At 44.7% G+C, this 12,732-nt stretch overlaps 1 protein-coding gene across 25 annotated transcripts in view; it reads right to left on the reverse strand.

Annotated features, from left to right (window-relative positions):
* The window catches only part of KALRN (kalirin RhoGEF kinase), a 675,882-nt gene that overhangs the window by 188,843 nt on the left and 474,307 nt on the right, over nt 1-12,732 (reverse strand). For 6 of the 25 annotated variants that reach the window (XM_047735089.1, XM_047735096.1, XM_047735056.1 and 3 more), the window contains exon 34: nt 1,143-3,123. The exons of the other annotated variants lie outside the window; for them this stretch is intronic. In XM_047735089.1, the coding sequence (XP_047591045.1) occupies nt 3,061-3,123 (63 nt within the window). In that variant the 3' untranslated portion in view covers nt 1,143-3,060. Of the gene's footprint in view, nt 1-1,142; nt 3,124-12,732 lie in introns of those variants that run through there. 25 annotated transcript variants of the gene reach the window in all.

The following is a 12,732-nucleotide window of genomic DNA, read 5'->3' on the forward strand; positions in this document are numbered from 1 at the left end:
AACTTGCTGTGTGGTCCTGGGCAAAGTGCTTAGCATTTCTGGGTCTCATTTCATTTGCTGATCTCAGTAATTTTCAAGGCCCTTTGCAGAAGTTGTTATTATAAATCCATTCATGTATTACTTGATTACAGTAGGTCTCCCCTACTGGCAAGCTCCATGAGAACAGGGTTGAGTCTATATTTGCCCACCTAGTTCATATGCCCAGCACTTGTAGGTACTAGGTGTTTGCTAAGTGAGCCAAACCCTATGAAAGCCAAAGGTGATCTCAGCCTCATCAGCCTGTGCTCTGCACAAGTATGTCACAGGGACATGAATGTGGGCTACAAAGACCTGGACTGGAAGAGACCTCCAATCACACAAGGAAGAGCAGGACACTGGCTGTGACCACCCCCCATTCCCAGGGCAGACAAAAGGTATACAATTCATTAAGGTGAAGACCATGGCAGTGCACAGGGGAGAGCCCAAGCTGGACACTATGGCATCAGCCCTGTGGTTTGAAAAAGCATGCATCTGGATGAAGATCAGAGACCTAAATTCACAGACCCGCTATCTTCCAGCTTTATAACTTTGTACAAGTTATTTACTTCTTTTAGTTTTAGCTCTTCATCTAAAAAATGAAAACAGAACTGCCTGCCTCTCAGGATGGCTGTGAGGATTAGAGGAGATGATGTATATCAAGTGCCTTCCCAGCACCTGCATGAGAAAGGTGCTCAGTAAACAGAATTCTTCTTGTCTGGTTCTGCCCTTCTGGCCCCTTATGAGGTTTCTAACAATGCTGCTTTTCCCAGAGAACCAGCCTCAGTTACCAGCTCATGGCAGCACCCTGGCCAGTCTGGCTGAAGGGGATAAAGATTGAGATAAACAGTGTTTTTCAAAATATCTGCCTTTGGAGATCTATATTTTCTTCTTTTGCTTCCAGTTTGCTTAATGAGATTTTGAGATTCTAACTTGCTATGGCGTGAGAGCAAAAGGTGCAATTTTGTAAACAAAATTTAACTACTCATTATCTTTTTTTTTTTTTTTTAAGATTTTATTTCTTTGAGAGACAGAGAGAGCACAAGCAGGGGGAGAGGCAAAGACAGAGGGAGAGGGAGAAGCAGGCTTCCCGCTGAGCAGGGAGCCCGATGTGAGGCTTGATCCCAGGACCCCGAGACCATGACCTGAACTGAAGGCAGACACTTAACCATCTGAGCCACCCGTGCCCCTACTCATTATCTTTTGAATGTGCCGAGAGTTATCACTAAACAGAACACAAATGAACCTTGCTTGTCTCTCTTTTCGGCTGCCTTTGTCTCTCCTTCCACCTTGTTCCCTCCCCGGTCGAGTGAATTATACTCCTGCTCCTGCCCTGCCACCTCCACTCCCTCCCTCACCCCCGCACTCATCCACTACATATGGCCATCTTTATTCTGGGAAACAAATTCTGCTGCTAGGCAACCAGAAAACAAAATTGCTGTGGTTGACATGATTCTTATTAATGACCACAATTGCAGAAGTGCCACCAGCACGGCATGCCATACGTACGCTCCTGCGTCTGTCCCCAGCTAGCCAGATCTTTCCAGAAAGTGGGATGGGGTGGATTCTTGGTAGGAAATTAAGGGCCTCAGCACTCAGCAGAAAGTATTTATAAATCACTGTATATCACAGCCTGCTTTAGAATCATTTTATTAGAACACATTCAAGAAAGTGACATACGGAAAAAAGACAGCAGCAATTCTCAGTCATGCAAATGCCCATGTTAAGGTTCTCCATTGGATTTAAATTCAAGTACAAAGACAGTCCTTTCCTGAGCCAGGTGCAATTCCAGGGAATGACACTGTGAATCGAGCGCGCGCTTCCTCCACAAAGTTCAGAACACTGAACAAGTCCCATCCTCACAGGACTGTGAGGTACATGGAAGTGTAAACTTTCAGGATCTTAAGGACCCCTTTACCCAGCCCTCCCCCATAACCCAGCTGGGGGAAGTGAGCCCAACATCGGGACCTTTTAGAAATAAGGTTTAGTCTACCGAAAATAAAGCAGTGGGCCTTAAAAAATTAGAAAATGAGTGTATATATATATACATATATATATATATATTTAATGGAACCATCTTTGCCTCCTCACTTGGTGTGGGGTTTCCAGGAAACTCTGTTAGGAGTTGGGGCTCTCTTGAGTGTCTTGGAAGCTGGAGGATTTTTAAACTTTTAACTTTTTATTATGAAAAATTGCGAACACATACAAAAGTGGAGAGAATGGTAGAATGAATGGCCATGTCCCCGACCTTCTAGTCTCAACAGTTAACCAACATGGAGCCAGTTTGTTTCCTTTATTTCTTCGCCCACTTTCCACCCACACTTGACAGATTAATCTGGAAGCACACAAAGGCTAGGAGGGTGGTCTTTGAACCAGAGACTTCAGGGGTAAGTGAGGTTAGAGGAGCCAGAAAATCCTGACAAAACCTGGGCAGGCTGACGCAGATAGAACATGTGTTAGGGATGTGGTTGGGCCAATGTTTGGGAATAGCTAGAGTCAACCCTCCTCTTCTCTGCCATAAACTATCCCTTGTTCCTCCTCCCTCTTTCTCAGGATGTGGGGGAGGTAGGTTAGATTAGAACAATGGGTTTTCTAGACTGGGGGCCACTGACAACAGAGATGTTCAATCTGGAGAAAAACTCCAGAGGTAAGTACGTCCCTCTGCTGAATGTGCCCACTCACACTGCAGACCCCCGGGGCAGTGAGGGCCTGAGCAGCCTGGTGTTTGGATTGGGAGCCCGGGGAAGTAGCTTGGGTCATGGGGCCTCTCACAGGTCCCTACTGTCCCACCATTTTCAACTTTGGAGGGAAGCTCAGCAACCTCGAATTGCACCCAGTAGAGAAGCAGGGAGCCCGAAGGGCAAGCCCATGGCCCAGATGGGCAGATTTTGCTTGGAACATGTTGCCCTCTGAGCAAAGGCTGTACCCCACACCAGCCCTGCCAGAGCAGTCTCAAGAGAGGTGGGTGATGGGAGTCCAGGTGGGAGGTCCCAACGGCGGCACGGCTAACCCGGTGAACTGCAGGGACAAGTCCCAGGCTGCGCGCTAAACGTAAGTGGAGAAAGGATCTCCAGGTCCCAGGTGCCACCGAGGAGCAAGGTTGCCATCCTGTTAAGAAAAGGGCCGGGGCTCTGTAATTTGCATATGACTTTGCAAAAATCTGCATGAGATCCGTAGCCCTTTATAGAAAACAGAGTTAAATCATCAGTGCAACCTACTGTATTCCTAGCAACCCAAGGCACAGAGTGTAACCTGGCAAATACACAATCATTTTTTGAGAAGAGGAAATGGAGTGAGCAGAGTGCTGTGTAGGACATTCCTTGGTCTGAAGGTTCAGAAGAAGCCAACCAAGTTCAGGATCCAGATGAGGATCGCTGACTGGCCACTTTCACTAATTTTGTCAGGGCTCCAATCCATATACTTTTCCTTGCAATAGCTCCTAGTTCAGTGGTCCTGCAGTGGTTTCCCCCACACATAAAAGCAGGAGGAGAGCCGGGAAGAATACAAAGAGGGCTGCATTAAATATGAGGCCCTATGAGTGATCCTTAGTGTTTATCTCATACCCTTATTGTTTTGTTTGTTTCAACTCTTTTAGGATCCCTGTGCCTGCCAGCAAGTCTTACTATGACATTCATTTGGGGGAAAGAAACTGAGAAAAGTTAACCCATTTATGTAGCAGATCTCTGGCAGTAAGTGACTTAAAATTCCTGATTTCAAGTGTTTCCTGGGTCCATGACATGTGGTAATCTGCAGTGTTTCCAAGGCATGTGGTTAGTTTGTGAGGCTGCAGGGCTGGCTGAGGGAGTGGATTACTGAGTGAGGGAGGGAGCCTGCCAGAGACCCAGCTTCCATATTCTAGTGTGGCCACACACACTCTACTTGGCCACCAGAATGATGGAATGTGTCCTTTACAACGGCCCCCTCAAAGAAAGTCAACTTCTAGTGCTATTGGAGGAGTGAAGTATTTCTAAAGAGCAATGGCTCAACCAAGAGAAAAGTTCAGGATAAATTAAAGAGTGTGATCTCATATTTGACTGTGGCTCAGCTCACGGTGCTAAAGGCTCTGTCATACTTGCCATATAGAAATGAGAAAACAATCTCAACCTTCCTTAGTAAGAACTCCAGCCAGGCAAAAGCTGTTCATTAAAGGAGAGAAAATACTTCAGCATCAAGCTAAAATGGTAGTTACCCTGATCTGTGAGGAAGATGGGCATAGTCAGGATCCGGAAGGGAGAGGAGATTCTAAAGAAAGCCAGGAGCTATACACACGCATTTGTGAAGTCACTCACGGAAGGTACTGGTGACCACTGAACTCACCATGGCCAGGGCAAGAGGGTCTTTGGAATTTTGTATCACATTACATTAGTCAGGAAGACAGTGGACACCTGGTTGGCTCACACCATAATCCATTGCCATTACCAGTTTAGTTTACAGATGTGCTATAAGATCTGCAGAATTTATTGCAGTGGCAGAACTTAACAGTTTTATAAATGCTGAATTGGACATTTTGTTCCTTACATGGTTCTTAAAATTCTGAAGGTGGAAACAGTTTTAGAAAATATTTGTATTGTCATTTATTAACATAGCTAATGCTCACCATCATTTTTACTGTCACCATTATTAACAGCTAATATTCGTTGAGCGTTTAGCATGTGCCAAGCAAAAGGCTGGCTGTCTGGCAGGCTTCATTTCTCGTAATTTGCACCACAACATTATGGGGTGGGTAATACCATTACCTCCATTTTGCAGACTGAAGCCCTGAGAGGCCCTGCCCAGGATCAAATGACTGGCAGTGAAGGGAGTGAGATCTGTCCTGTGGTTGGTTTGATTCCAAGGCTATCCTTAACCACTGTGCTATGTTGCCTCTTGGAAAGGGGAATCCCTCTCCTAAGCGATATTTGTACATTTCTATGTTTGTGGATTTGAAAAGTCTGGCAAAGCATCTCACATATTTTGAGGACCCATCTTATCCTCAAGGACCTAATTAGAAGTGGTTTGGGTCACTTCATTCTACATATTCCTTAGGTTTTGCAGAAAAATGTTTATCCCCTTTTAAGCCTAGGTTGTGATTGTCTCTGTGCACCCGCAAATGTCTGATGGTTTGATATGTGAGACGTCTAAGAAGTAAAGACATGTGGGCAAACTGAACACTTGTTCTCTAAAACCCTGAGAAAATATAGACACATTAAATATAGGAAGCCATTATTTTATATAGCCCAGTTGGTAACATGAAAGGGTAGTGAACACCAATGCATAGCTCTTAGCTTTAAAAATGACAACCATTCATAATCTCATTGAGATGATTTTCTAAAAATCTAGCCTAAAGAAAGGATTAGTGGGAAAAGTTTAAGAGTGAGTGTGTGTGTGTGTGTGTGTGTGTGTGTGTGTGTGTGTAAAAAGGCCATTACTTTTTTTTTTGAGATGCAAAAGATTTCTATTACTTAGAAAATAACTCCCAGCTTGGAATTTGCATATGTTCCATATCCAATCACCATATACCTTGGGCATTTTGATTCAGTAGGCCAGGGTAGGGCCGGAAGTTAGCTTTTAGAAATACTTCCCTTGTAGTTCTGCGGGTTGCCTGGTTTGGAATCCTTTAGCACAGAGGCCCTCTCTATGTCCTGATCACTCCATTATTGGAAAATCCAAGTTTTGCAGTGTTTCAACTGCGTTTTCACATCTGCCAGCACACACTGTCCAAAAGTACTTGTCTTTGGCATTTTCCAAGAAGGGCAAGAATCAGTGAGATCCACTTCATAGGACGGTGGCTTTTATTAACCAGACCGCCCTCATATTCTTTTATTTTAGGTGGGGAGGGCCCTGTGTGGAGATTTTGCCCACCTCCCACTATTCAGGTATAGATCCCTTTGTATGAATACTTTGTATAATAGAATGCAGGCTCCACTCTAATACTAGACATAATAGAAGCTTTCTGAGCTATAGAGAGATGTTCTGCAGATCCTGGGTGCACAGGAGACAGCACTGGGCATCTAGTAGTAGAAAATAGCCACAGATGGGGAACATATTTATATGTTATAGAATTATACCTTTCTTGATCCATAAAGAATTTGAGGCAACTAGTCTCCATTATATTTTTAAATGCTTCTTCAGTTGACTATATGTTCTGGGTGTTTCTGATGGAGTGGGACACCAGTGAGGCAGGAGTGTGTCTGAATTACTACTCCCTTGGTCAAGACATAATAAAGAGCTTCCTCTATGCTCCTGATTCGTGCCTTGCTCCATGGGATCCATGGAACATGGAATGCTCTTGGTATTTTAATTCAGGTGTGTTTCGTTCAGATGATGGGGGGCGGGGACAGTAATGATAGGACTTAGAGCATTTAGGCTATAATATTACTTTGTGTGTTTTGGCCTGAATTATCTGATCATTTTCTTCAGTGAGCTCATCCAGTGGAAGGCAGTGTGCATAGTGGACATCAGAAAGACTTGGGTTCAAATCTTGGGTCTGCTGCTTTCTGGTTGTGTGACCATGGGCAAGTTAATGAACCTCTCTGAGTGACATTTTCCTCATCTGCAAAATGAGGACAATGGTACTTACCTTGAAGAGCTGTTGTGAAGACCGAATGAAACGGGAGGCATCGAATGCCAGGCTCACGTGAGGGGCTCAGCGAGAGCGGCGATTGTTACTGGCAGTTGCTTACGCTCTGAACGGCTTCCTGGCAGGCAGCCTTTGTGCTTTCCTCGGCCTGCCCAATACATATTCTAGGGATTTCGATGAGAAGGGCTGTGTCTTTCCTGTTAGCTGGGGTGGCAGAAGGTGTGGGGTATTATCCTTGATGGGGACTTTCTGTGGTCTGTTTCCAGGATACACAGGGAACTCTGCAAATACTATATTAACTGGTTTAAAAGAGCTTTTCTCCACCCCAAATGTCAGACTAGAGCCTGGACTGGAAATTTTCCTTGATGTAGCCATCAGAATTAAAAATGGAGATACAGAGGAGTAAAAATGTTGAATCGTGCACACATGAAGGACATAAATACCGTGAAGTGAATCTTTAGTTTAGTTCTTTTTTAAGAACTGATGTGGTGACCTCCTTATGTGTTCTTTCCTACTTGCTACTCTGCCTGAAGGCTCTCCTTTTGGCTTCTGAATGTCTGTTTGTTGCTCCTGCTGACCCCAGGCTTCCTCATCCAGAATTCTTCCAGGAGCTTACAGAGGAGGACTGGGTGGCCTAGCAGCTTAGTGATGAGCGGCAAGGCCTGGCACGTGGTATGGAGTGCACTCCTTCCCAAGCGACAGGCCAGGCACTCCCCACCTCTGAAGGACCACCCCAGTGGGAAAAAAAAATCAGCTACAACAGGGGAGAGTCCATCCCCCTGTTCTTCCTCTTTCCGTTTCTCCCTCTGCTCAGGGAGTCCTCTGAGAGAACCACAGAACTAGGCAGTGTGGGAGAACATCCTTGAAAATATTTGTTTCATGTAATTTTTTTTGTTTTGTTTTAAATTCAGAAAGGTTAGAAATTGCCTCTTTACCAAGAATTCTTATCAGAAAACATTCCCTCTTCCCTCAGAATGTGGGAGCTGAAGAGAGAGAGGAAGGTGAGGGGTGGGGGAGAGCTGGGTCTTGCCCTAATGATGAACCTCCTATTGGAAACCTTGCTATCCATGCCGGTAACCCATTTCCTTCGTGAAGGCTCTCTGTGTCCTCCTCACCTGGGTCCCAGCGTTCCCATGCTGAGTCACTCTGGAAACCTCCCTCTCTGGAATCCCAGGGGGTTAAAATTGAACTTGAAACATGTCTGTTTTCTGTCTCTCCCTCTGCATATCTCTCCATGGAATCTCTTCATGAACTTGAAAGTATACTTTCAGCTTTTCCTCACCTTTTCCATACTTTTGCTAAATAACTGCATTTGGGGAAAAACCCTGATGAATTCCTTATCTCCGTGTCACCCCCAACGGGCCACTCCTTGAATTTTCCTTCTCTTTCCTTTCACCACCCAAGGCTCCCGACCTACACAACCAAACACAGTTCCTCAGCTCACAACCTTGGCCCATCCTACACGTCAGCCCAAATTCACTCTGGTCACTTTCCCTCCTCTTGAGACACTGAGAAGTCAATCCCCCTGTTTCCTACAAGGTACCTGCTTGTCCCCTTGTCCTTGGTTCATGCTGAGTGTGGACCTCAGCAACCATCTAATAATTGTGTTCCTTCCTGTCCTTTAAAAATGACATTGATTAGGGTTTTTTTGGTTTTCTTTGTTAATAAAAGTGATTTTCTTGTCATAGAGAATTTGGAAAAAGCCACCATCCAGAAATAACCACTATTTACATTTTGGCTTATTTCCTTCATATATACATACATACACACATATATGTATACACATATATATGTACATATGCATACATAAGCACAAATAGCCAAACATATATACACATACACATTGCCTTCTTTTGTTTTTTTGTTTTTTTTTTTTTTTTTTTTAAAGATTTTATTTATTTATTTGTCAGAGAGAGCGAGGGAGAGAGAGCGAGCACAGGTAGACAGAATGGCAGGCAGAGGCAGAGGGAGAAGCAGGTTCCCTGTCGAGCAAGGAGCCCGATGCGGGACTCGATCCCAGGACGCTGGGATCATGACCTGAGCCGAAGGCAGCTGCTTAACCAACTGAGCCACCCAGGCGTCCCCCTTCTTTTGTTTAAAACAGAAAAATTAGCCTTTCCTATTTGGAAGGAAAAGGAAGCCTCCCAAGCAGGTGGGAAGGAAAGGAACTATATACTGTATGTAGGCTCTTCACCTGGCTAGCCACAACCAGTGGCCTTTGGAGCCCATGACTAAATAATGGTTTATAACGTCATGGGCCTGGTGGCCTGATGGCCAGGGGATATGTCCAAGAGATCCCTGCCTCCCAAACCACATAGATGGATATTTCTTAGAGAGTGTATGGGAGACACATTCAGAGACACACAACCCATAAATATACAAAAACAGAAGTTATACACATAAAACATATTATTTGAATGAGTCTTTTCTGGACATGTCTGGAATGTCTAACTGTATGTCAGTGCACTGTGGGTAACAGGAGCTATCACGTGAGCCTTGTCTTCATGGATCTTGGGACTCGGTTGCTGAGTAAAAGCTAACCCACAGGAAACACCAGAGAATAGGAAGAAGATGACATCTCATGAGGTGCTGAGGGAAGGGACTCCAGAAAATCATTCTAATGACGAAAGCTTGTTTTAACAACACTCTTCCTGAGGTCAGAAACATGTCTATCAGTACGGAGAGATAATTTTGGAGATGCATTGATGTCTGTGAGAGGTTAGTAGACAAGGGCAATTATTATTTCAAAGATCATTATATTTAGTGAAGCTAATTATGCAGATAATCTACCAGAAAACATATATTAGGGGAAAGTTTTGCGGACAGCAAGGGAGCCAGAAGAGGGGCAGGACCAAGGGCGGTAATGGGACAGCTGGGAACAGGGGGCTGGATCCCAGCGTGAGGGACAAGGGGTAGAAACACAGATTTCTCAACTCATTGTTCAGAGTGTGATGTTATGCTCAACAAAGTGGCAGATACCAACTAAAACACATAACGTTTGCCCTGAATGTTAAAGCACAGTATTTGACTTGCTTGTGTGAGTGTGGATAGGGCTGGGGGCAACACTGGTGGCTGAGAGGTGTGGTGAGAGAAGTGGGAAGCATTTGTATGAAGGAGGTACAAGTCCGGCTGGCAGTGAAGGCTGGGCCAGATGGGATTATACAGGTCAGGAAGCATCACAGGAGACGGGCATAAGCAGGAGCAAACATGACTTGACTGGGGGCATTCAATTACCATTACTGTCCACTACGTACTACCTGCTAGATGCTATAGGAGACAGGAGAGATAGGAGCATCATGAAGACCAAGATATGATCATCAAAGAACTCACAATGTAACATGGGAGAGAGATATGCAGGCAACCACTGATTTGATAAGTGTTATCAGGTAGAAACATACAAGTTGCCAATATTCACCCATTTTTTAGACACACAAAAATGGCAGTTTCATCTGATCCAATCGAAAGTAGGTGCATTATAGTATGCAGACCAGATAAAGGTCTCTAAAGGATCAGGTGTCAGAAGGAAAGCAATATAAACATTTTGGAGATGGGCCCAGACATTATCCTTAGTGCATGTGCTACTGACAGCTTTTAAATGATGAGTGAGACACTGAAAGAGAAGCTTTGGGGGGATGAATCCAGTGTCAAGAGAAAAGATAAGATGAGAAAAGAAAAGAAAAGAAAAGAAAAGAAAAGAAAAGAAAAGAAAAGATAAGATGTTGGAGCAAAATCCTAGAAAGCAGGGAGGCCACTTAGGAGGATACTGAAAGAATTTCAGCAAAGTGTAACCAAGGCCTGACAGGGTGGTATGACAGAGATTTTGAGGAACTCGTTCTCAGGACTTGGCAATAGACAGGGTATGAGAGAATTCGGCCACAAGCAGGGAAGTCAACTGGGTTACTGGTTTGAGAGAAGAAGGAAATCACTTTTTGAGACTGAGAGCGAGGAAAAGCCAGACATCCAACTGGAAACACAGAGGCAACCAGCTGCGAAAACCGTGTCCAGCACTAACCCTGCTCCTTACGTGGCCATTTGGTCTTGAAGTTGCTTTTGGTTTTCTGGTTCCTCAGTAGAACTTAGCCTTCATACAGGTGGAGACTGGCCTGTTTTGTTTGCCTGCTGTGTCTCCAGCCTGGCACATGGGCGGGGGAGTCACATGAATAAACTCCTAGGAAAACTGCCATGAGGAGTAAAGTCACTTTAGAGCTATAATCTTGGCATTTTTGTCAAGAACATCAGAGCTGAAGGAACAAAAACTATGGCTGGAGGTGGGAGGAGGTAGAGAAAGAAGAATCGGGAGTGAAGTTCAAGGGCAGCCCTCACTGGAGCATGAGGTAACAACACGTGTTGGGTGGCAGAGGGACAGGAGCTGACTGACAACGTGCAGGAAAAGAGATGTTGGAGTGACATACTCGAGTGGGTATAAAGGGTGGATTCAGAAGGCTGTGGATGGGTTAACATGAGACTCTTTCTGAGTCTAGCAAAAGGATGAGAGAGTAAGATGACTGTGTTACATCTAGGTGAAGATAAAAGTAACCACGATGAAAACAAAAAACAAACAACCCCCCCAAAACCCTCAGTGTTTCTTCTATACTAATCAATAAATCTTAAGTCCTTTGAATAGTGTGCAGCATCTGCTGTAATCTGACCCAAGCAAACCTTCTGGAACCTTCCAGAACCTTCCGGTCTTATTTTTCACAACCCACCTCACAAACCCAGAACTTCAACCAGGCACATCTACTCTGCACAACCCAAACTCATCCAATATTTCTTTTTCTCCCTTACTGGCTCTTACTGTTTCATCCATGTAGAATGACCTTCCTCTGCCCTCCCTCCCCAACACTACCCAGATAAATTCTACCCACTTTGTAGAGTCTAATGCTGGAACTTCTCCAATCCTCCCAAACTAGGATCTTGATTTTCTTAATTACATTGGTCCCAATTGCTAGATCTCTCTCTTACCCACACTGCCAAACATGTTACCGTATGTTTATTTATTCTTCAGTTATTCCCTTCATAAATATTTACCGAGTCAGTACTTGGCTAGATTTGGTGATGCAGTGGGGATATAAAATAGACATCCCGCTATCCTCCGTCTGGTAGTGGAGGCAATCATATAGCCACACATATGCTTATGGTCATGGTGTCAGGAACTGAGAAATAATAGTCCAGAATGTCGTGAGAGATGTGACTTGGGGAAGGGTCTTAGACAGTGGGTCAGGACAGACTAAAATCAGAAAGAAGAGAGGGTGACAGGGGTGGACTTGGGCATGGGAGGAGAGAGAAGCTTCCAGGCAGAGAAAACACAGGCCCTGGGCTGGGAAGAACCCTGGCACATTCAAAAAAGGCCATGCAGGCTGCAAGGCAGGACACCAGAGGAAAATGGCCCCCATGAGGCCAGAGAAGTGGGCCAAGGCCCAGATCATGCCGTCACATCAGCTGTGTTGAAGATTTTGATATTTATCCTAAGAACGAGGGACACTAGTGAAGGGCTGGAAGCTGCAAAGCCATGTGGGCAGCTTGCATTTTAAAAAGATCACACTGGCTGCAGAATGAAGAAGAGAGTGGAGGGAGGTAAGAGTGAATGTCCAGGGACCGGCTAGGAGGCTTGGTTCACAGGCCACATGTGAGAGGACAGTGGCTTGCCCTGGAGTGGATTATACAGATGCTCAGTAAAAGCCAAGGGACGGTAGTCATCGGTCTTACTGGAGTCGATCACTAGGACTGAGAAAAGCTGAGTTTCACCTTTACAGATCATTCCACTATAAACCCCAGTCATCACAACCTCAGCTCTTGAGAACCCCTTGGGTAATGGGCCTGTCAGGATAATCGTTTTCTGGATAACTAAAGGTAAACACCAACACTTCATCTCCCCAGTTTTACCATTTTTATAAGTATCTTTTGATCTCTGACTTCTTAAGCAGAATACATTGAACGTAATTTCCCATTCTGTTAATGGTTACAAATACCAACATGAATAATAATGATGGTGCAGTGCAGGGTACAAGGGAGTCCTCAGACAGGCCCAGTCATGATGCTCTCTTAGTCCCCTCACTAAATAGAACCAGACTGCTGGTGTTTTAATTCGTCCATCAACTTTTACTTTCAGAGGTTTTCTGCTTCCTCCCTCGATGACAGTAGCTCAGGCTTTGTGGTTA

The sequence above is a fragment of the Lutra lutra genome, chromosome 1, assembly GCF_902655055.1.
Source record: "Lutra lutra chromosome 1, mLutLut1.2, whole genome shotgun sequence".
Classification (NCBI taxonomy): domain Eukaryota; kingdom Metazoa; phylum Chordata; class Mammalia; order Carnivora; family Mustelidae; genus Lutra; species Lutra lutra.